The 25,978-nt window shown below is 57.2% G+C and overlaps 9 protein-coding genes and 1 non-coding gene across 10 annotated transcripts; 5 read left to right on the top strand and 5 right to left on the bottom strand.

The window, feature by feature from the left end:
• Positions 1–2,955: 2,955 nt before the first annotated feature.
• Positions 2,956–4,806, bottom strand: QBC33DRAFT_514829 (uncharacterized protein; the record flags this gene model as incomplete). The annotated part of the gene is made up of 1 exon (XM_060426061.1): positions 2,956–4,806. The coding sequence occupies one exon, from the start codon at positions 4,804–4,806 to the stop codon at positions 2,956–2,958; it is 1,851 nt and encodes a 616-aa protein (XP_060284142.1).
• Positions 4,807–7,534: 2,728 nt separating this feature from the next.
• On the top strand, positions 7,535–9,016 carry QBC33DRAFT_62169 (concanavalin A-like lectin/glucanase). The gene is made up of 4 exons (XM_060432816.1): positions 7,535–8,164; positions 8,246–8,327; positions 8,401–8,461; positions 8,553–9,016. The coding sequence occupies exons 1-4, from the start codon at positions 7,742–7,744 to the stop codon at positions 8,827–8,829; spliced, it is 843 nt and encodes a 280-aa protein (XP_060284141.1). The 5' UTR covers positions 7,535–7,741; the 3' UTR covers positions 8,830–9,016.
• Positions 9,017–9,203: 187 nt separating this feature from the next.
• QBC33DRAFT_450395 (quinate permease) lies at positions 9,204–11,007 on the bottom strand (the record flags this gene model as incomplete). The annotated part of the gene is made up of 3 exons (XM_060424560.1): positions 9,204–10,608; positions 10,673–10,796; positions 10,854–11,007. 3 exons carry the CDS (start codon positions 11,005–11,007, stop codon positions 9,204–9,206), a joined length of 1,683 nt encoding a protein of 560 aa, XP_060284140.1.
• A 710-nt stretch (positions 11,008–11,717) lies between these two features.
• On the top strand, positions 11,718–13,609 carry QBC33DRAFT_586227 (Malate/L-lactate dehydrogenase). Its single transcript, XM_060431469.1, has 2 exons — positions 11,718–12,382; positions 12,500–13,609. The coding sequence occupies exons 1-2, from the start codon at positions 12,119–12,121 to the stop codon at positions 13,316–13,318; spliced, it is 1,083 nt and encodes a 360-aa protein (XP_060284139.1). The 5' UTR covers positions 11,718–12,118; the 3' UTR covers positions 13,319–13,609.
• QBC33DRAFT_t38 lies at positions 13,604–13,689 on the bottom strand. Its single transcript has one exon. It is a non-coding gene; the product is annotated as a tRNA-Ile (tRNA).
• A 557-nt stretch (positions 13,690–14,246) lies between these two features.
• QBC33DRAFT_619386 (uncharacterized protein) lies at positions 14,247–15,065 on the top strand (the record flags this gene model as incomplete). The annotated part of the gene is made up of 2 exons (XM_060432737.1): positions 14,247–14,989; positions 15,038–15,065. 2 exons carry the CDS (start codon positions 14,247–14,249, stop codon positions 15,063–15,065), a joined length of 771 nt encoding a protein of 256 aa, XP_060284138.1.
• Positions 15,066–15,608: 543 nt separating this feature from the next.
• Positions 15,609–16,400, top strand: QBC33DRAFT_62083 (uncharacterized protein). The gene has a single exon (XM_060432774.1). The coding sequence runs from the start codon at positions 15,701–15,703 to the stop codon at positions 16,250–16,252; it is 552 nt and encodes a 183-aa protein (XP_060284137.1). The 5' UTR covers positions 15,609–15,700; the 3' UTR covers positions 16,253–16,400.
• An 895-nt stretch (positions 16,401–17,295) lies between these two features.
• Positions 17,296–20,293, bottom strand: QBC33DRAFT_62155 (uncharacterized protein). The gene has a single exon (XM_060432809.1). The coding sequence runs from the start codon at positions 19,866–19,868 to the stop codon at positions 17,526–17,528; it is 2,343 nt and encodes a 780-aa protein (XP_060284136.1). The 5' UTR covers positions 19,869–20,293; the 3' UTR covers positions 17,296–17,525.
• A 506-nt stretch (positions 20,294–20,799) lies between these two features.
• Positions 20,800–22,408, top strand: QBC33DRAFT_578104 (uncharacterized protein; the record flags this gene model as incomplete). The annotated part of the gene is made up of 2 exons (XM_060431034.1): positions 20,800–21,098; positions 21,175–22,408. The coding sequence occupies 2 exons, from the start codon at positions 20,800–20,802 to the stop codon at positions 22,406–22,408; spliced, it is 1,533 nt and encodes a 510-aa protein (XP_060284135.1).
• Positions 22,409–23,890: 1,482 nt separating this feature from the next.
• Positions 23,891–25,849, bottom strand: QBC33DRAFT_62027 (Actin/actin-like protein). The gene is made up of 2 exons (XM_060432763.1): positions 25,178–25,849; positions 23,891–25,113 (listed from the first exon to the last, which is right to left on the bottom strand). The coding sequence occupies exons 1-2, from the start codon at positions 25,611–25,613 to the stop codon at positions 24,188–24,190; spliced, it is 1,362 nt and encodes a 453-aa protein (XP_060284134.1). The 5' UTR covers positions 25,614–25,849; the 3' UTR covers positions 23,891–24,187.
• Between the last annotated feature and the right edge of the window lie 129 nt (positions 25,850–25,978).

The following is a 25,978-nucleotide window of genomic DNA, read 5'->3' as shown; positions in this document are numbered from 1 at the left end:
CCATACACGGGCCACCGCTAAAATCTGTCTCTGAAATCTGTCTCTTGAGGAGCAAGAACCGATCGACTGGTAGTAATTCGTACATAGTACAGTAATAAATATTCTAAAACCTTGCTAGGCCCCATGTTTCAGCACCGCCCATTGGACAGAGACGGTACAAGAGCCCCAATATTCAAGCTCACGTGTGGTCCACCCACATCTGTGTTTACTGGATTTCCGACTCCTGGCGGGGAGAAAACGCATTTTCGGGGTCCTAAAGCAACCCGACCCCGTAACTCTCCGTCTTCAGCCTTTCCGTCATTTCCTCGTACTTGGCAGCTTGGCATTGCTCCACGACAAGGAGACAAAAGGATTCATCACAGGGCTGCACTGCCACGCATCAATCCACAACAATCCAAACACGCCAGGGTTTTTCACACCTGCATTCAAGCTGACTCGCCGATTCTTACCTTGACTCGCCTCGGGGCCTGGCGCCAAGAAGTGCTGACTTTTGTCCGGAATTCGAAAACGAATACGATAGAGACGGGGATCCCGTTTTCCCCGACTCCATGCAGTGCCCGGGGTCCCGTTCTTCTCCGCTCCGTCTTTATCCGTTTTCGCGAATCCTTTCGAATCCCCGCCCCCCTTTCCTCTCCTTTTCTTCCTCTTATCTTTCTGCCACTCGTCACCACTTGTAACGGACGTCATCCATTAGGTTGATCAATCGACGTAGAGTGAAACAAACACGGATAGCTAATTTGTCCTGCGTCTGTCTGAGGTCGAGTTTCTCTTGTCTACCCCCACGATCTATCTAAAACCCGCTGTCTACAGTCTCACAACAACAACAACGACGCTGATCACTAGTCACATGCCATCTTTCCGCCAGGGTACATAGCAGAAGTAGCAGAGCGCGATTGTGGCCCATGACAGATATCAGAAAGTGTCTCTACCCAGACTTGAGCCGTCTCGGACATCGAATGTGGTTTTCCCTGGTCCTTCTTCAGCCCAAGAGAGTCGTACGCCTGTACTATGGGTGCTGGTCACCACCCCACTCTTCCCGTAGCGGACTTGTCTCGGAACTGAGGATTTCAACGTCATTAGGCCCCTTGCCTCAGGGTCCCTTCACACCCCAAGGCAAGGGACTCATGACGTAGAAGCTAGTCAGAGGCTCGTAACCCGCCCAGCAGTAGATGATCCCTGGTTGAAAATGGACGCGACGCGCCACAAAGTCATCAGCCGAGCAGGTCGGGTTGGTGCAAGCCCCTATCCGCATCAATTGGAGTTGCGCGAGAGGCGCGGCCGAGTCCGTGTCCCCGAGCTTGAGGGTCTAGACGTACGCCGTATGGCGACGAAAGGAATGCGGCACCGTCGAGGGAGTAGAAGGCCAGGCGTATGATGCCTTTCCCCTTAAAGGGGCTTGTCTAGGCGGTCAACGACTTGGTGACTTCCTCACCAGGAGATCCTTCGGATGAGTCAAGGTACGATAGATGACCTCAATCCTAAATCCCCCAAATACAAATGCCGATACTTGCCATGCATTCCCACAGTATTTGCGCGAGCCTGTTGTAAAAACGATCAAAGTGCTGAGTCGTATCCTGCCGTGCCTGCCTGCGCAATAGAAGAATCTCCCCGCTGTGCCACGTTCTCCTTCTCTGACGCCGATCGCTGAGGTAGATGACGAGCATGTGTTCCCAGTGAAATAGGGATAAAGAAAAGGAAGCCGTCGAAGTGAGCGGTAGAATACGCAGGGCAGCTGCGGATCGAAAGCTCTACTAGGCTGTATCAGGCCGGTATTGGTGCAGGGAAGATATACTAAGGCTGATGATGTCTCCCGTATGTTTATCTGCATGCACCGCGCCGAACTCAGTCCAAGGATGCTCGGCTGATGTGGTCCCCAAAGGTCAAAATATAAGATCAGCAACCATCAATAAGCTGCAGCGAACATTGCCAACTTTAGATGTTGCCCGCATCACCCTATTTTAAATCTTTAATTATCATGTATGTTGGCCGTCGACGAAACATTGACGACATCCGTTGGCGTCTCGGACAATGCTCCAAGTGTCTGTTTTCAGGCAAACCTTCACCCATTAGCGACCGCTGAGGGCGGCACGGCGCGCTGCGCCGCCCCAACCAACCCCCCCGGTCTAAAGGGGGACGGCGGCCTCAGGGTCTATCGGAAACAGATCGACGGCGGAACACATAAAAGGCCAAGTTTGCCGACCTCTCTTGATCCTCTCGCCTGTCGTAGTCTCTCTTTCAACCCACAAAGCCGGCCTTTGTTTCCCTTGTCAGATCTCATTCCGAGACGCCACTTCCCACCCCTCGGCGTCAAGATAATAGCAGAACAACAAGCAGCAAAGATGAGCGGCTGGCTTGCCGATCTCTGCAGCTGCAGCGGACCGTGTCTCAGCACATGTTGTTACCCTTGCATGGGTGAGCCGGCGTCGCGAGCTAGGCGGCTGAGCAGACCGCGCCCGCGGCAGGCGGGCTGAACTTGCTTGGTGGCCTTGGTTTCGTGTAAGATCCTCCCCAGCTGACATTGCACTTTCCATAGACGGCTAACAGCGTGATAGCCTGGCCTGGATGCAGCGCAAGGAGACTCGTCAGAAGTATAATGTCGAGGGTAGTAGCTGTGGTGATTTCTGTGTGTCGATTTGGTGCCCTTGCTGTGGTCTTCTTCAGCAACACGAGGAGATCGAGGAGAGGGAGAGGCTCGTCGATATGAATGGGTACCAGACCCAGCAGCGCGTGCATCTGTCAATTAGTTTCTTGTGTATTGCGTAACGTTAAACCCTTGGAGACCAAGGGGGCTGAGCTTGACGTTCCTCCACTTGGGGCCCTGGGCCTGGAGTAAGATAGACCATTACATCGGGGCATTAAATTATATCCTTGCTCTGCTCTCCGCCCAGAATCCCCCTGCTACCTTTCAGCGCGCAATAATTAGAATGGAATATATCCCTTGCCCATCATCATCCACTACCCGCTTTCCTCATCGGACTCTTCGGCCATGTCCATGAACATGCCGTTGGCAGGTTGATCTTCTGCTTCACCGCCAAGCTCCCCGTCCTCCTCGAAGCCATCGAACTCGGCATAATTGCGGCCGTCATAGTCACCACCACTTGTCTCGGCATCAGAGTCGTCGCCTGACCCCGAAGATGGTACTGGATTCTCCTTGCGGTGCAGCTGGAGTCGCTCGGCAAGAGACATCGGCCTTCCCGTGCCCTGGTCCTCATCGGGCTCCTCCTTGCTAACACCGTCCTCTTCGGACTCGGATGTGGCAGGGTCTGCCACCTGGGCTGTACTGGGACCGGAATCCTCTTCCTCTTCCGAGTCAGATAAAACGACACGAGCGCGACGATTTCCACCTCGTTTCTTGACCTTTCCCCCCTGGGAATCGCCACCGGACTCGCCTTCGGAACTAGACGAGACGATTTGGCGTATAGGGTAACCGGCTCGTCTGGACGCCTGGGGGGCCTCCGACCGCGACGCATCTGATTCGCCCGCAGATGCAGACCCCGGATCAGGGCTGGAAAACTGGGCTGCCGCGTCACCATCGCCAAGCTGATGTTGGAGAGGATCTGACTCATCCAGAGTCATCGATTCGTCATCTGACAGCAGCGGCAGCACTTCCAGGTCATCTTCTAGGTCGTCTTCTCCGCCACTTGAAGTGTCCTCGTTTTCGTCGATTTCAGCATCATCAATCCCTTCGCTCTCGTACTGGTCTGAGTTCGTGTTGGATTCTGACTCCGATGATGAACCCGAACTCAACTCCCAGTCGTCGGGGATGTTCAGTTCCAGCAGCCTGTCAAACGCTTCAAGACCCTCGTCAAATTCGAAGCAGATCATAGGCCACATCTCGATCCTGCCTAGCTGAGCAACTTCCTCGTCCGTCAGCGGAGCGGCGTCTACGCCAGGGATCTCTACTCCTTTGAGGCGTGTAGCGGCCTCCTTCAGCTCGTCCTTCATGATATTCAACTTGCCAGTGGGAATCGCACGCGTAGCGAAGTCCCTATGCTGGTCCAGATTGGGCCAGCAGTACATGAACTGCAGATTCTCGCCGAGTCCCGGCGCTATTTCCAAGGTCCGGGTGTAGTAGCGGTATATCAAATCCGATACGCACCACTTTTCGAGCCGCTCCTTGTGATCTGAATCGCTGGCATAGGAGTAGACGGTTCGCAGGTCTGGGAAGGCTAGAAAGAAGCGGAGGGTGTCGAGCTTTTGAAAGTCGGGCTCAAATAAGACGGGGTACATGGCCAGGTGGCTGATTTTGTCTGTGAAGCCGGGGATGGCCCCGATTCGGCCGTGGTTGCGACACGAGATATCGACAAAGACGACATCCCTGTCCTTGTTGAAGGGAATCATACCGTGGCCGCCGCGAAAAGTTAGTGTGTCCGGAAAGATCCTCAACGCCATAGCACGACTCTCGCGGTTGGTGGCCAGAACAGCCCTCGCCGGGGCAGTCTGCTGCTCCAGGGTGGCGCTTTCGTCGGCGCCGATGCCGTCTCTCATGGTGGCTACGATCATGAAGTTGAAGACGCGTGACTTTGCCGTCAGGTCGGGGCAGAAGAACTCCCAGATGCGGTGGCGGAGCTCAATTGGAAGCCGTCGGAACTGGGGAAAATAATGTACGTCATCCTGGTCTGATCCGGACACCGACTCGCTACCAGGCTCACCGTCGGACTCGGCGTCGGCGTCGGCGTCGGACTCGGAGGCTTCGATGTCGAAGAAGCCATTGTTATGCTCAAAGCCAGACTCGCCCGACTCATCCGCCTCTGATTCCGCCTCGGAAGAGTTAAGGAGAACTGTATTTTCGGGCTCGTCTGCCATGGTGAGATGATTGATTTTTGTGTGATGTTCAGTTGAGAGGAGGAAAGCCAATCGATGTTGATGTGATATGTGATTGACCCGTGTGACAGTCACGTGATTCACTGGATCCTTTGCTTTTTTATTTGGTTCTGTCCCCCACCTCACCTGAAAGGTAATTAACACCCAACCCCAGGTACGGATTAGGTAGGTAGGTTCAAGATGGAAGGTACCGTACTGGTTGACTTTGAGGACAAGCACACGTTTTATAGAGTGTCGGGTACGGGGAAAGAAGGGAGTTAACTGTCTGGGAAAATGAGAGCGTGGGGTAGAAGAGGGAAAATGGAAACTGCTTGAAATGCAGTGAAGGCCCATGGGTGAATATATTTGTCGGTCATTAGGTATTCACTTACCTAACTAACTTCGTGGCAGGCATGACCGAGAACTTTAAGTGACGCTGGTTACACTCAACCCCGTCTTTTGAATCAAGACCTCACGGTCAAGCTTAGCACATGGACGTGTATCCATTCCATACCTACCTCTCTATTTGGCCATTTACCTGGTGGCACGGAAGGAGCCTCTTGCTACCTAGGTAGGTTACTAAGGCAGTCGCAGTGAGTCTATATGGATGGTGATACCTTCCCAGTGACTTGGTGGTTTGTGCTCTAGGAATGCCAACTTGGCCAACATTACGTGGCGATTACGAACACTAATTAATAGGGAATTTCTCTGCAGGCATGCGCCATTTGCTCTGCAGGCAGGTGGTAAGTTCGCAGCACGCTGCACCGCTGTCACTATTGCTATTCCTAGCAACGGCAATAGCGATAAACAGAAACGGCAATAGCGATAAACAGAAACGGCAATAGCGATAAACAGAAACGGCAATAGCAATGGATAGAAATACCAATAGCAATAGACAACAATGGCAAGAGTGATGGACAGAAACGGCAAGAGTGACAGGAGTGACAGCAAGAGCGATAGACGGAAACAGCAAGGGCGATAGACAGAAACAGCAAGGGCGATAGACTGAAATAGCAATAGCAATGGACAGAATGGCAATAGCAGTAGACAGCAATGGCAATAGCAATAGACAGCAATAGCCACCTGTGATGCACTAACCACCTGCCTGCGGAGCAAATAGCGCATGATCCTGAAAAAAAAATCCCAATTAATATGGAAACAACGATAGATCAGCTCTAGCCACTGCAGGAATACCTACCTGAGCTACCTCTACTTGGCCATTTTCACCTCTTTCCCTTTGAACTCAATGACGAGTATGTTGTTCCTCGCAGCGAGTCCTTTAGTGGAGGAACGCGGGTGCGATGCTTCAGAAACGAGGTCCGGGCACGAGATCGCCGTTAGAGACTGTAAGTGTCTTTTCTTGACCTGCCTAGCATGCCTTAGGTGCGAGGTGGTTGGTAGAGGGGTGGCTGGAGAAAACACCAAGTAAACGCCGCCCTTTTCTAAGAGGGCCTGGCTGGCACCCCCAGTCTCGACGTCCTCGTTTTCATAATCTTTTCAGCCGTGAATGGGGTGGCAGTTGGGCAGAAGACTAGCTCGGAAAACAACAGTCCTGATTACTCGAAATTGGAGTGATCAATCCTTCCTAACCCGCGACATCGTGGCTGCGATTAACATGCTTAGCTAGCTCTACAAGAGAATCACAATAGGAGTCCCAAGTCATAGTTAAAGGTAGGAAGGAAATTGTGGGAGCTACGGGTCTCAGTTTCCGAAGAGGTGAATATCCCACGCCATATTTGTTGCCCAGACGCATATATGCTATAATTATATTGTGGTCGAAAGTTATGGTCGTAGGACTTTATCAGTCTGAAAGACTTCGGATTTCCGTAGTTGGCGCCTTTAATTGCAGGAAACCGGGTTTCTTATCATTTGTATCTGCCGTCAATTACCAGGATTCCGGTTAGGTAATTAATCTGAGGCCTGTTGCAGTTCGACGAATTGCAGAGTGCAGAGTGAGCGAGACTGGGGTCATAGGATGGATCCTGGGATGGGGGCACACACACACACACACATAATTACAGATTACTGTAGTACAGCACACACACCCTCACACACAGCCTCCACACTTTGTTCGGCTATGTCGCTGCACGCGCTCAATATTCCTGGGCAGCGGGCAGGGTTGTAGCGATGCGACTTTTCGGAGGAAGTAATCCTGGTCGGGTCTTCCGCATGCGGGTGTCAGGCCTGCAGTGCCATCGCACTGCCATGGGAGGAGTTGTTGGCTGTATGTATGTAACCCTCCACGGCACCAAAATAGGCAACACCCACCCATACCCACCATGCACCATGATTTGCCAGACAGGCGCACCTCCCTTCATAAATGAGCCTGGGCCGCGGTTGCCTTTCCCAATCATCTGCCCTACCTCGTCATTCTTGGGCGAATCACGGCATAAGCGAGAAGGTCCTGCGTTCGGGTCATCCCGCTGTGTATCAGCTACTGATCCAAGGCGCTGTGCCACCAACGGGCCCTCATGACCAACGCTCCCTGGATGCTTGTGACCCAAAAGAGGCTCGACCCCGATAGCGCCTTCCTGCAATCGAGCACCCACCTTCACTGCGGTTGGGCGACGGGGGGCTGAATGTTAGACCTCGAAGGGGAAAGCTCGGTGTGAATATCGACAATTGGCTTGCATGTAGCTGGCCTGGCCAAGACCTAGCCGGTCCTGATAGGGATAAGTTCAAGGCAACCACTGGTAATTAGGTTGCCATGAGGTTCAGGAACTAGGGGAAGGCCCCCGCGAAGGAAGGAACGAGGGACTCTCCCAACATGCGGTCCTGAGAGGGAAGGTAGATAAGAAGCCCGTCTTATACCCTCTCTCTCTCCCTCCCTCCTTCCCTGAGGCAGGTTGACGATAACTTGGTTTTATCTTCACCCTTGGACCGTCTTCTACAGACCGACCCCAACCACCTAGACAAATTCCACCTTTGAGCCGCCAGAATGAGGTATACCAAGGTCTGCTTGCTTCTTCTCGGCTTAGCAGCCAGGGCGGCCCTCGCGGAGATCACCTACACGGTTACTGCCATACACAAGGGGAAGCCCGTCAAGCCCTCGGACATCGTCCTGGAACGAATCGAACCGGGGCGACACCAACTCACCACGGCAGCCAGACAGCCAAAGCCGAAATCCAGAGGCGGGAACGCAAGAAGATCCAACCCTACGGTCTACAGCACGAACTGGTGCGGTGCCGTCCAGCACAGCCCCTCGACCAACCCCATCACCAGCGTCCACGGCTTTTTCCAAGTCCCGACCCTATCCCAGCGCGCAGGGGTCACCTCTTTCCCTCAATACGTAGCCCCTTGGATCGGTATCGACGGCGCCACGTGGAGCACGGCCCTACTCCAGTCGGGAACGACCAGTTCTGTATGTTGTTTTTACCCTGGCCTATCACTGCCCACAGGCGGCTTCCCAACAGATGACGCGCGGCTAACTCGTCTTCCGCAGATCAATTCAGCCGGGGTCCAGACCAACTGGGCATGGCTCGAATGGGTTCCGGATGCCGCTTATACCATACCGAATTTCCCTGGTAATTATGCCGCACACCCTATTTTAGCGAGTCCCGGATCTGACAGCCTGCTAACCAACCTCCCGGGCTACAGTTGCAACGGGTGACTGGATAGAAGTCCGGGTATCGGCATCAAGCTCAACCTCGGGACAGATGTGAGTTTTGAGTCCCTCGCCTAACCCTCCCTCCCCGTCTCCTTAGCAGTCTCCGGTGGGGAGTTTGGACTAACACCTAGGGGTACTACAGTTACATTTACAACACGGACCAGGACTACAGCTACACGGTCACGCTGAGCAATGGCAGCCCGCTCGGGCGCGTCGACGCCGACTGGGTCATCGAGGACCCGGCCACGTCGTCGGGGCTCGTGCCCTTCGCCGCCTTCACCGAGACGTGGTTCGAGGAGGTCAGCGCGACAAGGAGCACCGGTACCGCTCTCGGCGTCGACGGCGCCACCCTGTACTACCTGACTGACAACAGGTGTGTGGCGACCGAGTATGACAACGACAATTTCTACGCCCATTAGGCATGGGCGGGAGTTGATGGGTGATTCCTCGGCGTTGTTTCTTCGATATTTTCTTTATTTTCCTACTTGCTTTGCCTACTTCTTCATATGGGGGTCGATCCGATTATCTCAATTTTCTTCATTTCTTCACGTTAACTGCAACCTGGTCAGGGACGGAAAGGGGCACGCGAGTCATGAATGAACAGCATATGAACTGGAGTGAGGCGTGGAGGCGTTTTTATCCAACATTTGGAACTCCACGGCAACCAAGATATCAAAGCAAACTGGCAAACTCTTATCTTCTTCTCGCTAGAGCTAATCATATAGCTTAGCTCATTGCCGTGATATTTTTCAGTTGGTGACCACCACTTCATCCCAAAACCAAAAAAAAACCTCTATACCTTCCCATCGTCACCGACAACCTTCTCCTTCTGCTCGGTGTGGGTAGCGGCCCCACGGTCCGCCTCGGCTTGCTTCTCGTCGTAGGCGCGGTCCTGCTCGTCGGCGTCCCTGTTGCCGTGGCGGCCGATGCGGTACCACGGCAGCGAGAACAGGCGGTCCATGCTCTCGAGGGTGCGGCCAGCGGTCTCGGGCACGAAGAACCAGACCCAGAGGCCGCCGAGCAGGGTGACGGCGGCAAAGAACCAGAAGGTGCCCTTGGGCGAGGCGCCGCCGTCGGCGATGGGCAGCAGCATGTTGGGCACGGCACGCGCGTTGCCGTACTGGTTGGCGAAGTGGAAGGTCATGGCCAGCGACGTGCTGAGGGCGCGGATGCGCAGCGGGAACAGCTCGGCCGTCAGCAGGTACTGCATGCTGTTCCAACCCAGGGCCCAGCCGAAGCCCGACACGTAGATCATGGCGATGGCGCCCTTGGAGGGGCCCAGCTCGTCCCTCGTCAGCTCGTAGCCCGGCACGACGCCGAGCTCGGGAACGCCCGACAGGAAGCCCGCCACGTAGACCATGGAGATGGCCTGCAGAGCGATGCCGAGCATCAGGGCGCGCTTGCGGCCGATGACGTCGACGAGGAAGAGCGCGCACAGCACGGCGGCGATGAGCTTGACGATGCCGAACACGGCCGTCACCAGCAGCGACTCGCTCTTGCCCGTGATGCCCAGCAGGCTGAACAGGTCGGGCGCGTACAGCGTGATGGACCCGGCGCCCGACCACTGCGACATGATCTGGGCCATCAGCGTCAGGTACAGCCGGTACAGGTTGCCCGGCACCAGGAAGAGCTCCTTGACGACGCCGAGCCAGCCGGCGCCCCGGGTCGACTCCAGCTCCTCGTGGTGGCTGAGCGTGATGGCGTTGATCTCGCGCACCACGTACTCGTGGTCCGGCGGCAGCTTGCGCAGCCGCGACATGACCCGGAGCGCCTGCTCGGCCCTGCCGCGCTTGATCAGGTAGCGGGGGGACTCGTGCTGGAAGAAGGAGAGGCAGAAGATGACGCCGGCGAAGATGATGTGCAGCGACGTGGGCACCTGCCAGCGCGCGTGGCTCGTGTCGCCGAGGTTGACCTCGCAGCCGTAGTTGGTGAAGTAGGCGAGCACGATGCCCAGGTAGACGAAGCCCGTGAAGATGCACGTGCACAGCCCGCGGATGCTTGCCGGCGCTATCTCGGCGATGTAGATGGGGCCGACCACGGGCGTCTGGCCGACCCCGAGCCCGGCGATGAAGCGCCCCGCGTACACGGCGCCCAGGTTCCCGTTGGCGCCCATGAAGATGGCGATGCCGACGATCCAGATGAGGCAGAGCTGCCGGGTTGCCCAGATACGACCGATGCGATCACAGATCACGAAGGCACTGCGAAAACCCCTGGTCAGCCAGAAGAAGTGGTCTTGGGAGGAGAGGGGATCCGTTTGCATACAAGAGAGCGCCTGCGACGCTGCCGATCTGGACCATGGCGGAGACGTTCGCCTTGATGTTGGCCTGTTCCACCTTGGAGTATGTGTCATAGTGGATGGTCTTCTGGAAGTCCTTGGAATTGAAAGCTGGGCTTCACGGTCAGTAGGGTATAATACTCCGTATTTTTTTTCCTTATTTCAAACCTCCTGATATCAACCCTTCGTCTACACCGCGGGCGGCGCCCAGCAGGCCAAACGAGAAGACGGCGAACCATATCTTCCAATTGAAGATCTCGCTGGGCTCGTTCAAGTTCTTCAGCTTGAACACGTTCACGGGTTTCTTGACTCCTCCGGCCATTTTGGGCTTCGAGGTCGGCTTCGAAGTCGGACGGGTGGAAGACAGAAGAGTTTGATGGCGATCATGATGGGAAAGAGGCCTAGACCTAGACCTTGGGCCCCTTGATATATAACTAAGACGCAGGCAACGAGGGCAAGCAACCAACTCGGCTGGCCCGACGTCGTCCAAGTCGTGGTGTCCCCGTGCGGGGGAAACCATGGGGCTCGCCACTCGTCATGGACCATGTCGTCTCCCGATTCGGGGGTTGATCAACAGTACCAAGACTGAATATTTTCAAATATCGGTGCCACCGAGTGGTGGTTCTCCAAACTTCGTCAGGGAATCAGTTGAAGAACCGGGTTCCCCCGCATGGCTCCCAGACCACAAGCCAATGAGATCAATGTTGCTACCATCATTGGCGTGGAGTGACATCAGGGTTTTTGCCCGAGATTGGCGGGGCTGTCGGTCACTCATCATGGTTTGGGGCCATCCATCATAGGAGCACCATCCTACTCTGGGATAGTGGGATGGCACGATCTCACATTGCCTGCATGTAGTCTGGGATGAATAGAGTGGCTCTATGCCGATCAATATTCCGAGACAGCTTTTTCGGTTTTTTTGCAAGTCGAGGTGGATTTGTCTGGTCTTTGCACCGTTGTGATGTCAAACCTGGGCCGCCTTGGCAAGCCTGCCGGCACAACCTAAGCCATCGGCACCAGTTATCGGCATATTTGCTTAGCGCTCTGGCGGGCTCAGCAATGCTTGGTCGTTGTCATTTAGCTTTTTGCATCCGGCTCCGGATGTGTTCCGAATCCATATTCAGGGGCCGGCGTTGAGCCCGCAAGGGTAGCTACATGCGTAGAGGTTCGAGGTTGAGATGAGCAGCTTCCGCGCCAATGGCTAGTGGGCTTTAAGGTTGTCTGTCTTCCATGTTAGCTTCTGGCCCAGTTCTGGACCGTTGAAACTACAGCTGTACGTCCGCAATCGGTGGGCCCACAACCTCATCCCGTTCCTCCTTTTTACTAAACCTCAACCTTCGCCCCTGGACCTGGGCATCCACTCTCTTAATTCCCACAAAGTGACATTGCCAAGTCCCAAGTCCCACGCAACCCCACCACACCCTTTGATTACAATGGACGCACCAGCGGCGGAGTCCAAGACGGTCAGGGTCAACCCCGAGGACGCCCGGGCATTTGTCGAGGCCGTGCTGCAGGCCAACGGCGTCTCGGGGCCCAACGCCGCCATCACCGCCCGCGGGCTCGTGCAGGCCGACCTGCGCGGCGTCGACAGCCACGGCATCAACCGCCTGCCCTCCTACGTGGCCCGCATCCGCGCCGGCGTCCTGGATCCCAAGGCCGAGCCGACTGTTACCAATGTGACCCCCGTCGTGGCCCAGGTGAGTTTCATTAATTCCCATTATATGCCCGGTTCGCCAGTGCTGTTCCCGGGCGGAGAACCCCGCCCTCAGCACCCCCCGCACCCCCGCTGACCACCGGGCGGTGGCCATTTCCAGGTCGACGGCCACAACGGGTTCGGCTTCCCGGCCGCCCACGCAGCGATGGAGGCAGCCATCGCGGCAGCAGGCACATTCGGCATCGGCATGTCGAGCGTCAAGCACAGCAACCACTTCGGCATGTCGGCGTGGCTAGTGCAGCAGGCCGCCGACGCCGGCATGATGAGCCTCGTGTTCACCAACTCGTCGCCGGCGCTGCCCGTGTGGGGCGGCCGGTCCAGGCTGATGGGCGTGTCGCCCATCGCCTGCGGCGCGCCCGGCGCGACGCCCGACCGGCCCTTCATCCTCGACATGGCGCCCAGCGTCGCCGCCCGCGGGAAGATCTACAAGGCCCTCCGCAGGGGCGAGAGGATCCCCGCCGACTGGGCCCTCGACGCCGACGGGAGGCCCACCGACGACCCCGCGAGGGCCCTCGAGGGCGTCATGCTCCCCATGGGCGGGCCCAAGGGGTCGGCGCTGGCCATCATGATGGACGTCTTCTCGGGGGTTCTGTCTGGGTCTGCCTTTGCGGGGGGAGTCACGGGCCCGTATGACATGTCGAAGCCGGGAGATGTGGGGCACTTCATCGTCGCGATCAAGCCTGACCTCTTCATGGGCCTTGACGAGTTCAGGGAGCGGATGGGCACGCTATATCAGCGGGTTGTCGGCTCGGAGAAGATGCATGGCGTCGAGAGAATATACTTTCCCGGCGAGATCGAGCAGTTAAGAGAGGAAGAGAGATTACGGGACGGTATACCGTATGTCCATGACGAGATCACTAGCCTCAATGTCGAAGCAGAGCGGGTTGGTGTGGCCAAGATCAAGGTCATGCCAAGTTAGTAATCTCCGCTGCTAGTGTGTCTATAGAAAGTTCAAAACGCAACTCTACATCAAGTCAGTAAGTCCTAATGAGGTAGTACATCGGTGGGGAGTTGGGGTGATATTGTTTAGACTTGCAAAGATCAATGCTATTTAAATATGGTTTCCAAACAAGCTGCTATCTGCATGTACCTAACCAAGGAGAAATGGGAAAAGAGAAGTGGGGGAATAAAAAGAGAGATAGCCTCGTGGTTGTAAGTGAGATAGAAACAAGAACACAATTGAAACAAAAAGAAAAAAAATATATGGTCAATAAGAGGCTTGAACTCTTGACCTTGGCATCACACAGTTTCCTATTAGTGCCACGCGCTAACCAACTGCGCTAATCGACCATTGAAAAATCATGACTAATTGTAACATATAAGGTAAACCAGAATTCAAACAAAGTTTTGGAAGGTTGATGGTTCTTGTCCAAAATTCTCCTTTTCCAACTTTCGAAAGGGACGACGTAGTTACTCTTAGCACCAGCACTGTTAACAATGAACAAAGGAAATAGCTATCGCATTGACGAATCATACCTATTGTTTCCAACCTAGGATTGCTGTTTTTAAGTGCCTCTGAGAGGTTGAGCCTACCTTTCCTCGAAACTGGCGGCAATGTCAGTGTCTTTAAGCATGGCCTTTGTTCCAAGTTCATCATGGATGAAAGTGGTACACCTGGGTTAATTACATCGCATCCGAATAGGCAAATACAAACGGGTCTTCATTCCTTTTCCACTGCCGAGTATTTAACCTGCTCCGGTTCCTCCTTGCTCTATGTGAAGAGGAAGGGTGTCAAGCAGAGACGCAAACCCGAGCAGCATCACGGTACAAATCCCATGAGTTCATATGGGTCAGCCTCTGTATACGGAGCCCGTTTCAAGGAGACAACTTAGGTCCAACAGGCAAGTATGTGCATGCGTAAGTTTATCCACCGCCTTTCCTGCGAAAACCATCCACTCTCCACCACCGTCTTCGAGGGACGGGCGCACGAGCTCATCGTCAACGTCTTCGCGGAGCCTACCCCCTGTTACAGGCCGGCCTGTCTCGCCGATCCGAAGGCGCAGCCCTTGTCGGTCAGGGAGAAGTGCCCCTACCACGCCTGCTGCCGCATCTCGTTCGTCGACCTTCGCTGTCCCAAGAAGTGCTGCTCCGAGCAAAACGAGAAGAAGGGGAGGCTGGAGGGTGGCGTCTTGGGCCTGGTAAGTGGCCCCTCATACAAGAACAACGTGTTCGAGTGCAAGCACTTTGCCTGTTTCCATATTTACGTCTTCGATTTCACTAGGTCCGTCGGGGACGCGACCAAGTGGCGGGATGTGAGGTATCCCTATCCTGACCTGTTGCGGGAGGATGCCGTGGAGGCTCCGGAGGAGTCTGCTCTGTTTCGAGACGTGAGGTTGAACTTGTTCCGCGCTGGGCAGAGGCTCTTGATTGCTAAGGAAGCCCACGACAAAGCCCAGAGGGATTGGGACTCGGCGAGGGCGCGGAAAGATGCCCTCAAGGAGCTGGTGGACGCCATCGAGGAGCGTTTCCGGCTCTCCAGATCCAACGGCCGTGCAGCCCAGGCAAATTATGACGACTGGAATGAGATGGCAGCTTTGCTGGAAGACCAAGGCTCTGGGCGCCTGAGCCGCCTCTTTCGGGCTTTGATAAGGTGAGTTTGGCCAATCCGCTGCTGACAGTTTATCGTTGTGTTTTCTAGTGATAATTTAGTCGAAACATTCACCTGAACCACCCACTTCATTTTCCCCAATGCAAACATCGTGACAAGTAATCAAGACCATAGACACTATTATCACGCGCTTATTCCGCATCGCCCTCCCATCGCCGCTCTAGCGAGCCACTCTAGCAAGTAGAGAAGTGCCTGTTGTGCCCCATGTTTCCCTTGCTGAACATTGCCTTGCCAGGGCACCTATTAGCCCGATCTTAAGAACCAGACCGTCCCGGCATTTAGGCAAGAAATGAGTTATTTCTCATTCACGGTGAAGTTAGACGTCAGAGTCAGTTTAGTTTCACTGATACCACGTAGTGCTTGTGGACTAGGCATAGTTTATTGGGCCGCGAACAAATCATGACAACGAGAACAGAGTAAATGAAGCTATCTATTGGGCTTACTACCGAATACGGAAACTACAGTTACTAATAGCGTATCAAAGGGCATGGGCGTGTTTTTGCAGTTGAGTTGAGACAACATTGAAACGAGACCCCGTCGAGTTTGGCTTGGCACCGCCAACTCTCCTGACGCATGTTCACTCTCCCGTTCATTATCAATCTCGAGTCTTTTTCCACCCGAAATTAAGGAAAGCAGCAGTCACTCAACCCAGTCCCTTGAAGGCCCTTCCTTCATCAGCAAAAAAAATACAACATGAGGCACGAGCAGCTCGCCACCGCGATCGCGGCAATCTACCTCGCCTCGACCGCCGTCGCAACCCCCGTACCAGCACCCCAGGTCCCCCCCGACGCGGAAATAGAAGGCGACCAAGACCAAGTGACCATCAACCCCAGCCCGGAGACAAACAGCACCGCGACGCACCTCCCCATAACCGCGACCATCTTCTCCGGCGTCCCGGGCCCCAACCACTGCCGCGGCCGCATCACAGCAGCCCTTACCCTCCCTCCTCCCGTATCCGGTGGGGGCCGCACCGGCGCTCGGTGCTACGACCTCCCCGGCCGCGCCGGAGCGGGGTGCGCCTACTTCGTGGCCAACAAAGGCGACGGGTGCGAGGCGCGCCTCTTCGCCGAGCCGGGTTGCGCGGCGTACGTCAACACGGCCGTCTTCGTGCCCGAGGAGAGGATCGTCGGCGGCCTGTGGAGGAGCCTGTCGGTCGAGTGCGGGATTCCCACCCCGGACCCGGCGTCGTTGGGGGCTCCGCCGCTGGCGGATCTGCTCGAGGGGGCGAAGGGGTTGCCGGGTTGACTGGGGGGAGGGGGAGAGGTTGCGGATGATGTCATGCTGAAAGGGGGATACCAGATTCGAGAAAGGTTCTAGATCTGAGGAGAGTTGCACGGAACGCAAGCGGGAGGGGTTGTGGCTTGACGATGCGGCCTCTACTCCTTAGCTTGGCTAAGTGTCATCGAAGACGCCGTCATTGGAGACCTTCCCAGTTCCCCGAACTCTTGGGGAAACGCACAGTATGTCGATACTACTGGTCAGCAATCCAATCTCACGCGAGGCGCGGTACTTACATGTGCGAGCTGGCGTTAACGTCATGACTAACAAGCAAATAGGCCATTATCATTTTCAAGATGAAGTATATTTCCGACCCGATCTGGCCGAAGTGGCAGCTCCACTGTACCAAATGGTTCGGCCGACTTTTCTGCAATCATGTCTTCTTCCATATAAGCACAGCATCTGCCGACAGAGGACAACCACGGTACCCCGGGGTCACGGCAGAGATGGTGCGACCGAAAGGGTCGAGATCTTCCCTGCTGCCAGCCGGGAACTCGGGTGCTTGGGAACTCAGTTGGGGCAATCGGGTGGTTCGACACAATCATGATGACGGCAACTGATAGGAAAAGGGGCATTCCCATTGGCGGAGCGAGCGGACATGGCTTCACGGGGCGGTCGGTTAGCTTGTGGAGTCCAGCTTTTAGTCTAAACTTTCGGGAATCGGTGGACATGTAAGGGAGCTGCTCAACTATATAAGATGTCTGCGTTCCCCTCCTCGACATCCTCCCGGGTTGGGAAATGATCTACTTAAAGTCAAATAAGAACCGAGAACATCGAACATCACAACCAACAAAGACACATATCTTGTTCAGTCTAGACCTCAACCGATATCACCATGGGTCCCGCTGCTTGTGGCTGCACCAGTTGCTCGTGCCAGCAGTGCAACAACTGCTCCTGCTGTGTCAGTTTTGGAGTTTCCCCTCGAAGGATGATTGGCACACTACTGACGATACAACAGGGTCACTAAGGCCGCCGTCGGACGTCCATTACCATCAGATGTTGATACGCTAGGTAATGTGACAACGAACTGGACAGGTTGAGGACTGATGGGTGATTGCGATGACCAATTCGTGTTAGGTCACGTCGCTGTTTTATGTAAACAAGTCAAAATACATTCTCTCCATCTACGCCGCTCCGCTATGAGTATGTCCTGTATGTGTATGGTGGATCGTGCTATCGCCATCGCTGTGGTCGTAACTTGTCTACGTGAAATATTTGCGTTGAGGATATACTGGGGATTTCAGGCCGCACTCTTCCTGGGCGCCCAGTCCGCCAACCAAGCCCTCGCCTCCGCCAGGTCGCCGCCCTCGGCCTCCAGCGCGGCGACACACCACTCCACCTCCCACACCCCCTCAGCGGCCAGCATCTCCGCCAGCCCCCTCCTCTTCTGCGTCGTCTCGTCGACGCAGCAGTGCATCGCCTCCCCCGGCACGTCCAGCGCCTGCACGATGGGCCGCACGGCCGCCTCGCTGGGCTCGAGCTCGTCCAGGGACAGGTTCTTCCTCCCGGTGCGGCACCACTCGTTCCGGCAGTAGGCGCGCTGACACCCCCTCATCAGCTGGCCGAGGTACCGCCTCTCGACGCGCCTCCGCAGCGCCCGGCCCTCGGGGTCGTACATGCTGACGTACAGCGGGCCGAAGCACAGGCTGCACAGGCCGATGTCGTTCCCGGGGCCCTGACCCATCTGCGTCGCCGTCCCGACCCGGCCACGCGGCCCCACGCCGTGCAGCGTGCGCCCGCACAGCGCGTTGCGGCAGATGGCCGGCCGGGGCCGCCGCGCCTTGTCCAGCTCGTGGTGCGCCAGATGCGCCGCCGTGTCGCGCAGCCGCACGATGGCCCCGCACAGGTGGCAGTCGGTCGTGCGGCCGCCGTCGGCCCGCTCGTGCGCTGTCAGCCCCGAGATGACCGTCTCGGCCTCCGAGGCCGGGTCGAGCGGGTCGCCCTCCTGCGGCACCTCCAGGTGGCAGAACTGGCAGAGGATGATCTTGTGTGGGCACACAGTGGTGCGGTGGCGGGCGAGCTCGGGGAGGGACGGGAAGGTGAAGGGGGAGGAGGGGCCGCATGAGGGGCAGGTGTGCGGCGTGTGCTGGACGTATTCGTGCTTGGCCTTACTCAGCGCCGTGGAGCCGTACGCATCGGGGTGGCTTGGACAGTGCCAGTGGTCTGCCCATTCTTGCGAAGACTTCTGGAAGACCTCCTTGCACTGCGGACAGACGGTGTTGTTGCGGAGGCAGAAGTTCTCGTGGAGGATCATGGTCCGCTTGGGTACCCATTGAAGACAGTTTTTGCACTGTTCATCATCCGGCGAATGTTGCGAAGAGCTCTCTATCTCTATTGGCCTTGCCGAAGAGCCTTCGGCATCGGCAGCCTTTGCCCGAAGCTTGAATCGTCGTGGGGTGAGATTCGGGTTGCTAGACAGATCTGGGCGAGAGTATCCGTGAACGGAGATCAAGAGTCCCTCGGCTCCCTCCAGCTCAACGTTGGTAGGCTGAATGATGATGTCTTTCGAGCCGCTCCGAGGCGAGGAGAACTCTCCAAATGCGTGCTCCGAGTCGCGGGGAAGGGCCCGTTGCCTTGCGGATTTAGGACTGACAAACAGATCAATTTCCTCCCCCTCTTGAATGCCCGACAACTCGATGATTAGGGGCCGTGACCGATCCCACGATGGCAGGTCATAGTCGATATAATCACCTTCGAGGACCTGGCCTTCAACATCTTTCCATATATCTATCGTATGGCCCTCCGAGCTTCCAGCCGCAGTGCCCGGAGCCCGTTGACTCCTGGAGGCGATCTGGCGCAGGGTTTCTCGTGCCTGCTCCTCGTTCAACGCCTCGATGTCCACTTCCAAGTCGGTATCCACGACACAAATGCCGTCTCCCTCGGGCTGGAACTTGTCCACCAGGAATCGGAACTCCTCCCCCTTGACGCCCCGGACCGAGAGCATGGAGTCTCGGGTGAGGGTGGTATAACTTGCGCGTAGCTGCCTTTCGAGAAGCGATTTCCAGTCGTCAGGGTTATAGCCTGCTTCGAGCGGCCGCAACCGGACATATGTACCCTTCGGCAATTGTCTCGCCTTGACTGTTATGCTCACTCCACCGTCCTGCGCTGTGTCGTGGTCGTGGTCGTGGTCGCCGTCCGCAGTCAGGTCGATCACTTCTCCGTCCTGCTTTGGCTTCTGTGTCTTCAATTCCTCCTCTCGGATCCCCAGAGCTTCCAGGAGGTATGGACTGAGCGCCACCTCGCCGTCTTCCGCCGAAAACTCTCGGATGCCGGCATAGACAGCGTTGCCGTTGCGACGGTTGACGAGGTGGAACATCAGCGGATGGGGCAGTTGTTGGAAGGTCTCTCGATAAAGTGAGCGCTCTTGCTGCGCGGCAGCAACAGAGTAAGGGTTGGAAGGGTCGAAGGCAGTAAAGGTGTGCGAACTTGACGGCCCAGTCGTTGTCGACGCGGCGAGGAGTTGCTCAAGAGCAGACTGTGGGAGGAGGATCTTGTCGCCTTGAAGGTCCTTGGTGGCGTATCGCGACGGATGGCCGACGTCGAAAGAGGCTGACCAGTCAAGCTGGACTGGCTGGTCTGCCATTATGACGGTGGTACGCGGTTTGAATATATGGGTCTTGGGTCTTGTCACGATGGAAGGGCTGGGATTGGAGATTCGAGGAAGGAGGATGCTGAGGAAGAAACCAGGCACGTCGGTGACGTGGCGTGCCTAGCAGCTCTACCTAAACAAAACATGGCAGACTAATGCTGATGCTCTGCTGGGAGTAAAAAGCAAAAGCAGGGCGCTGTCGCCAAACCGCAGGCGCAGCGGCAAAGATGATCAGTCAGCAGATTCTTGTAAATTCCATCATCATCGGCCTGTGGCCAAGACCGTAGCACGCCTGTAGCGTGGGGTAGAGCCCGCACTAGCGCCCCAGCTTTGTTACCCCTCCATGCATGCCCGATAAAATTGTCCTGTGATGGTGTGAGAGTGGGATGCGTCGATATCGCGTCTCTGGAGTTTGCCTCAGCTCCGCTCAAGTCTCGATTCGAGTCGGACGTTCTCGATCCGGAATGGCCGCCATAGCGCATCAGGGCCATTTCCTTGGACCACCGGGTAATCTGGTCGAACATCTACCGCAGTATGGCATAGGTACCTGGCGGCTATCACATGCTGCCACCTGTCAAATTGCAACCTGTCCCATTGAGCTCAGAGTTCCATGCCTGCTGGTTCACCGATTGCGATACATCAGAATAATAGATTCCTACCGCGGGTTTTTAGAGGACACTCAAATCAAAGGATGAAGAACCGGACTGGTACATACATGTAATTCCTGCGCGATATTTTGGCTGGCCAACTGAAGACCACCACACCACCGGTTGGTACTTACCGCCTGATCCGATATAGGCCATTGGCGGGACGGCAGCCCCATGAATTACGGCCCGGACTCCGGGGACAGTTATTTAATTGATCGGGGAAGCCGCACCTTGCGACACGAAATCCAAACAACATCCCCAGAACCCATTATCGAACGATGAACCAAGTCGACTCGTGCCAAGTCCTGCCACACGAGATCCAGCACAGCGCCTTGCTCCAGCTGCTGTCGAATTCATTGATTCTGGGGCATACCGCCCCCTACTTGCCTGTCGCTGATGTCCTGAATCTCGCCGCCACCTCCCGCGCTTTCCGCTATCTTATCTATGACACGCCTCAGGTCTTCCGCCGCCTCGACCTGACGCCCTGCAAGACCGCCCAATTCGAAATCGACGGCATAGACCACGGCGGCGAGACATGGCGCAACGTCCAGGTTGACGAGAACCTCACAGAGGATGAGTGAGTACCCCCCACACCATCGATCATCGCGCACCCCGTTCCGACAACTGACCACCCTTCTTTCACAAACCCCCAGGTTCTACTCCGGCCCCCTGCGCGGCATCTTCTCGAACCTACGCCGCCTCAACATCCTCCGGGACATCCAGGTCCTCGTGCTCGACGGCCTGTCCGTGACCGCCGACCTCGTCCACGACATCTTGACCGACGCGTCCTACTCGGTCCGCATCCTCTCCCTCCGCGAGTGCAAGCACCTCAACGAGCGCAAGCTCCGCGGCGCCCTGCAATACGCCTGCCGCGCCTCCAGACCCGAGGGCACCCCGCGCCTCAAGGGCCTCTACATCTTCGGCAAGAAGGCGGACCAGCCAGCGGCGCCGGCGCCGCCCGCGCCCGCACCCACGCCCGCCGCCCCATCCCGCCCCATCCCCGCGGCCGTGGGCCCGGCGTGGAATGCGCGCAGCCAACAAGCCCTCGCGGCGTCTTCCCCGCCGGCGGCCGCGGCCGCCGACGCCGACGCGGAGCCTTGGTACGGCCGGCGCGGCTGGCAGCTCGACGGCTGCCGGCCCGTCAACCCGGACTGGGCCCAGACCCTGGTGGCCTGCGACGGCGTCATCGCCTTCGACGCGGTCCTCTGCACGGGGCCGCGCCACCTCAACTCGCGCGCCTGGGGTGCCGCCGTCGACGTCGACGGCGCCCGCTCCGCCGCGGGGCCCCCCGACGTGCCCCAGTGGGGCGTCGCGGTGTACAGCCTGGGCGGCTGCGCCGGCTGTGGGTGCGCGCCGGAGGGGTGGACGGTCTGGGGGAACGGGGGTGGTGGCGGGGAGGAGGAGGGTTGCGGGCGGGGCGAGAGGCGGGACAGCAACGGCAGCAGCAGCAGCAGTGCCGGTACCAGCGCGGAGATTGGGCGGTTCCCGCTCCTCCGGCACGCGCCGCTGCACTCGGCCAACGTCAAGGTCGCCATGTGCCCGTCCGGGCAGGCGCTCAACCCTCGCGGCCTGGGGGGCCGGTACAAGGCGGGGGAGGCGGTGGCGCGCTTCATCCCGCGGTGCGCCGCCTGCCTCCGCGACCGGTACTGCACGGCCTGCCATCGGTGGTGGTGCGAATCCTGCTACGCGGGGCCCTGGGCCCAGGTGCCCCGTGGCGCGGACCCGGGCGGCGATGTCGTGGGCGGTGGTGGTTTCATCGGGGCGGGTGGCGCGAATGCGACGAACAACAACGGTGATCCAAAGCACAAGGTACGGGACGGACTCTGCTACGTCGGTGGTCGCTGCTGGATCGAACGCTTCCAAATGGAGGTGGTGCGGGACGTGTAGAAGAAGGGGGGAAGTTTGACCTGGATCATGAGGGGAAGAGTTCCCGGACAAGGGAGAGATGCACACCACATACCCGCCATTTGAGATCCCCCCTCCTGTCCCTGAGCCCAAGGCGCGCTGCCCAAATTGTATGCCAAGGTCAATGCCCCTCGAGGCGTCTACCTGCTCTCGGGGCGTCCTTCCCCTGCCTCCCCTCCTCTTCTTCGCTCTCTCGCCACCGTTTGGCATACTCACACATATCGGGTACTGGATGCTGACTTCGTCTAGACCCGGGTGGCGAAAAGCTGTTGGGAATGTGGAATGAACGTAAGTTCGGCCTGCTAATCGCCCATCCAGGGAGGGAGAAATATTGCCGGAACCCGATGAAAAGCTGACAAGCGCCAGTGCCACGATTGTATCGACACCACACAGCGCATGTGTCGCAACTGTGGCGGCGGCTACTGCATCATCCACAACGAAGGATCGAGCCATGTTCATGTGAGTTTCAATCTACAGTCTCCTGATATCTGCTAGGGCACGTTTTGCTAACTCGGATTTGCAGTGTGATTGTAGGAAACCCCTTGCCCGGACTGAGCGAGCCGAATAGAGATGCCTTGAACGAAGCATGGTTCCTCGCTAACACGTTGATGTAGGGTGTTCGAAAAGGGGCCGTCGGTACAAGGATCTGTACTGAGCCTCGGCAGCCCGAATAACCCCCCCCCCCCCCCCCCCGGCGGAGTTTTCTTTCTTTTCTTCCACCTATCTAGTTCTCTCCCCTCATCGAGCCCCTGTCTGCGACGTCCTGGGTTTCCCCACGTCTGGCGTGAACCCTCCGCCCTCTCTCCCTCCCCCCTCAAATGTTTGGCGCTGGCGAGGAGTCATTTTTACGTTACATGACACGATGATGATGGATATGGATACCCACTCCCTAACGACTGCGATGATCTGTGTTGGCTCTGCATTTCTCCTCTCATCCCTGCTATGTACATACACGAATATCTTAGCACTCGCCTTCCGCAGCCTTGGTTTGACTAGAAACAGGCCTTATGAAATATCAACACCAATTGCTGCGTTGGCAAGAGCAATTCCTTCTGACGGCGAGATAGTGCTTGATCTCGGTGCCTATCTATCTCAGAGCTGACCTCTCGGATTACCGTCTGCTTCTCTGTGGGTGTGCTCCCAAACACGGGACGCCATTTCCACCCAGCAATCCAAGTCTACTCACGAATGGATGTTACCCCGTGATGTCTTCCAAGAGTGCTTCGCCTGACCATTTCGGGCTTCCAATAAGCTGAGACTACCCAATGGGCGCACGATTGATATTTCCTCGCCATGCCCAACGACAATGTGTGTTGCATCCAAATAGGCCCTTTGGTCAAGGTCAGCGCAACAGCACCGGATGAGAGGATTGGTATGGCCAATCAACTAGACGTACTCTGGATGGATGCAATATCAAAATGACGGGAAACATTTGATAGACGACATGAAGGGTGACGGCAAGCAGCTCATCGAATCGTCTCTGACCTAATCACTGGCAAGAATGGTAGGCTTGAGAGTGTGTGGCCATCAGCATCGAGGTCTCCAACACGGTGAGTCGGCGCCAAAGTCTGCTCGATCTGGTAGCAGCTCTGTCGTAAATGGCATTCAACGTCCGAGGGTTCAAACGGTATCCCTGACGTAGGAACAGCGGCCCTTTCTCCGAGGTAGCGGTCGGCACCTGATATGCCTGTCAACGGCGAAGACCAATTCTCCCCAACGAGGAGAACTAGCGCCCCGTCTGTGTCAAGAACAACACACCGCCTAATCAGCCCCAAGACCAGCAGCGAACTTCCTCGCCACCCACGCCGCGCCGTTCTCCTCGTACTCCTCCCTCGTGACAGCAAGCCTATCGGCGTGCGGATGTGTCGCGAACCCGGCTGCGCCGAGCCACGTGCTCGCGACGGGGTCGGGCGGGCGCGCGACGCGGACGATGCAGTCGTCGGGGACGCGCTGCAGGACCTCTGTCTGCAGGCGCTGGATGAAGTTGTCGAGCAGCGCGTTGCCGCCGACCACGACCATGTTGGCCAGCAGCGCCGGCCACAGGCCCGCCGGCAGCGCCGCGAGCGACTGCATCACAAGGTCCGCGAGCCCGGGCTGCCGCATCCCTATGTCCGACGGGCTGAACGGGAGCTCCGGGACGGTGAAGCGCTCGTTGCGCAGCGTGATCACGTCCTCGTTCGAGGGGGCGGCGGGACCGCCACCGCCGGCGCCGCCGGGACGACGCGCTCGGGATGACGCGGCGGGGTCGTAGTCTCGGACGATGCCCTTGAAGCGGGTGTGCGAGTCGGGCAGGACGTAGTCCTTTGCGATGCCGGCGCCGGTCAGGTACGGCTCGCGGCGCTCGCCGCGGGTGCCCTTCCACGTCTTCTCCAGGTCGCCCTTGAAGTCGAGCGAGACGTAGCAGGCCTTCTCCTTCATCTCGTTGACGATGTGCGTCTCGTTTCGCATGTCGAAGTGGCGCACGGAGAGGAGGCGCGTGAGGTAGTTCGTCATGAGCTTGCCCCCGACGTCGAGCCTGCGGATGGCCGGGTGGAGGGGCCGGCCTTGGAGTATTGGGCTGACTGTCGTGTGCGAGTAGCCCGAGTCGATCAGCAGGATGATCTCGGCCGGGATCTCGACGGCGGCGTCTGCTTCTCGTGGCGTGTGGAAGATCCCTTGAATATCGTTGTACGCGTTGAATGCCGGGCCTGTTATGAAGACCGGTTGTTAGCTCAGAAGCTGGCTAGGTAGCTCGGGACGAGAGCGACGCACCTATGCCGCGATAGTAACTCGCAAAGCCGTACTCCTCAAACACGATCTGGTCGCAGTGTGACTGTAGAGCGGGCAAGGAGTTTGGGGCTTCGGCGAGAATGAGTCGGGTCTCGGAGGGGTCGCATTTCTGAGGGGCTTTGGCGTCGAAGAACTCGTGATCCCAGATCTCTTTCTGCGCCTCCCAGTTGACAATGAATCCCCTCTCCACGGGGCGGCGGAAGGCTATGTCGCCAAAATCCTTGCACTTCTCGAGGTCCGAGGCAACGTAGATCTTTCGCTGCCGGTCGCGGGCGATGCAGTTGGGGATGACCCGGGGTTCGTCTGTCTTGTCGGCAGTTACAAAGCCCGCCTTGATTGAATAGCCGCCGTTGTCGAGAACGAGGGTGGTCGACGGTGGCACTGGGCCGGCGGATCTTGACTTCCTGCCGCCCGCCATTGCGCGTGCTGGTGGAAGGTATAGGCGGCCTTGCTTGGTGGGTAGAAATGGGATGAAGTTAGCATGGAATAATCGTGAATCACGAAGTTTGAAGGCAGAGCCATGACGGCCCGTATCGGCCCGGCAGTCGCAGCACCCCCACTCCTGTCCGCTGCAAACTCGCGGGACTGCATATCACGGAGCTGGTCGGTCATGCTCTCCGTGTTGTCATAGTGCCAGTAAGGGAGCACCGAGTCACGGCTTATGCAGGTCCGGTTTAAGTGATCTCCTTTCTGGAGGTGCCGATTGAGGCCGACGTAAGCCGACAAGTGCCTCAGAACGGGGCGAAGATGGAGAGACTAAAGACAAGAAATCCACCTGAAGTT

The sequence above is a fragment of the Phialemonium atrogriseum genome, assembly GCF_030411735.1.
Source record: "Phialemonium atrogriseum strain 8032-3 unplaced genomic scaffold QBC33scaffold_11, whole genome shotgun sequence".
Lineage (NCBI taxonomy): Eukaryota > Fungi > Ascomycota > Sordariomycetes > Cephalothecales > Cephalothecaceae > Phialemonium > Phialemonium atrogriseum.
This window is presented reverse-complemented; position numbering and strand designations above follow the sequence as displayed.